At 50.8% G+C, this 2,292-nt stretch overlaps 1 protein-coding gene across 1 annotated transcript; it reads left to right on the forward strand.

Annotated features, from left to right (window-relative positions):
- Positions 1-866: 866 nt before the first annotated feature.
- Pmar_PMAR001485 (hypothetical protein) lies at positions 867-1,573 on the forward strand (the record flags this gene model as incomplete). Its single annotated transcript, XM_002776184.1, has 4 exons — positions 867-944; positions 990-1,087; positions 1,301-1,394; positions 1,442-1,573. Coding segments are annotated over 4 exons (402 nt in total), but the record flags the coding sequence as incomplete, so codon positions are not given.
- Positions 1,574-2,292: the final 719 nt, after the last annotated feature.

Consider the following 2,292-nt stretch of genomic DNA (forward strand, 5'->3'; position numbering starts at 1 on the left):
CTTGGTAAGACAGACTACCATAATTCCGTAATCTCGACTGTGTTCCTGATGATGAGTGGCTCTCAGGCTCGTCCCGTTGTATACCCTGTCCGGAGGCGGGCAAGCGTAAAACAATAGGTCCGGCCACACAATCTGTTCAAGGGTGTGTATGCTCCGAGAATTACTTCGTCATCGTCGTCGTCCACTCCACTTCGGAAGGACTACTCCCAGTATATGGTGGATCCAACGCCAGCAAGCTTGCCCCGTGTGAGGCGTGTCCTGAGGGAATGACCTGCAGGGGAGGGGTGGAATGGCGTGGTGAAGGTCCATATAAAGTCAGATGAAATCACTCACTCGTGGGGGGCAATCCGAGCCGGAATTGGTTTAGATAGCTTATCACACGCGGCCCGTGGTGCCGTCGGGGATGTGGGCTACTCCGATGGAGCCTATGAGGCTACGCAAGTGTCTCAGCGGGAGGGAGTGCCCTGGAGGTAGGTCTCGTGATCACTGAAAGGAATGCTATCTATACATTAGGTCCAATAGGCGACCTGTGCTCGGAGCATCGTATCGGCCTGGTATGCGCCCTCTGTGAGCCCGGGTAACTCGATAACGTCATCCCTCTGGTCGATGCAATATGTAGGTTCTATCACAGCAGCGGAGGGTGTGCTCACTGCAGTGGATCGGACAGTGTGATCTTGCCTTTTGTGGTCCTATCCATACTTGTGGTCTATCACCTCAATTACAACCTCATGAACAGGGAAGTCCAGCAGGTCCGTCGTCGTTGTCCTCATACATTCGTTCTTGTCTTACACTTCGTGATCTTGCATTCCTATACTTGCGGACCCCTTGAACCCTCCCAGGCCGTGACTGCCGATGTATCAATAGCGATGTCCCTCGGATCGTTAGTAACATACTTCCAGCTCATCGCCTTATTCTCAGAGATCGGCTTCGACTGGTCCACTGAAGTAGGAGCATCTTCAAACTATGTCTATGCTCTCTGTATGTCTCAGGTCTCGACCCTCCTCGATTTAGCAAAGCTCTCCCTCTTCAACTTTGACATTCTCAGACTGGCGTGTTTCATGGAAGGTCCTCACCAGAGCCTATGGCGGTATCTGGCAGGGCTCGTCCTTCCCTATGGGATTATCATGTCAGCATTGGAGGGAGGTTGGCAAGAATCTACTGAATATAGATTCAGTAGCATCCACATAGTTGAAGTTCTAACTAGCAAGATCTTCACACATCTTCTCTAGGTCTCATCTCTGTCATCGATGACCTGCATACAGTTAACCCGCTTGTTGCGGCGATGGAGTTATAACATCAGGTACATTTGGCTATTCTATTTCGTCACTCGAGCATTCAAAGTAGCAGAGAAGTCGGGGATGACCTATGATAAAACGGTGAACATGACAGGCCAGGTATTGAGATGCTCATTGTCACCATTATCCAATCGCTCTCTTTGTAGGTCATATCTGTCACGCTGTTGGCCATAGTCTCAACCGCCGTGACTCCCTTCAAGTGTTATTCCCATAACGACTTGGGTGACCGCAGTCTTGTGCGGTACCCAGACGTTGAGTGCGGCTCCGATGATCATCAGGTAGGTCCCATCCGGCGCCTCCTCTTCCGAACTCCTCCTCCCAGGTCATGATTGCGCTCAGTGTTGTATCGTCCATCTTCGTCATCAGCTTCCTTCTATTCTGTTACCAGTTAACCCGTTGGGCCAGTGAAGAGCTTTCAGGAGAGAGAGGCCTTACCTTCAGCATCCGATACCGATTCCTCTTCTATCGATTACGCCAAGACAGATATCAGTTTGGTCTTTGGATGATGCTTCGTAACGTAGCGCTCGCCCTAGTCCCACTTGTCAGGCCAGACGACCCCTATATCAAACTGCTCCTATTTACTATACTCGGTGGCGCTGGTCTCGGCGTGCAGTGTTTCTTCTGGCCTTGGCGGACGAGCATGGCCAACGTGTGTGACCTTGTTTGTATGTTGCTGATGATATTCGTCTCGGCCGCAGCATCTTTTTTCATCCCTGAAATCGTCTCTGTCGGTCCTGATGCGTATAAGATTGCCCTACTAGTCCTCTTTCTATTCGGACTTTGTTATTTACTGTCGCAACTAGGCTACTTCCTCTACCTCCTGCGTGTTAGAGGCTCATGTGGAATCATCTGCGACGATGTAGACCTCCGACACGAGCTTAACGGGCTGTGGAATAAGGTGATGCTGGTGTGTTCCAAGGACAAGTCTGGCTATGACTTCACCGAGGAGATGAACCAATACGAACTCCGCCGACTATCACTCTTGCTTGGTACGCAC

The sequence above is a fragment of the Perkinsus marinus genome (genome assembly GCF_000006405.1).
Source record: "Perkinsus marinus ATCC 50983 genomic scaffold scf_1104296953948, whole genome shotgun sequence".
NCBI classification, from domain to species: domain Eukaryota; phylum Perkinsozoa; order Perkinsida; family Perkinsidae; genus Perkinsus; species Perkinsus marinus.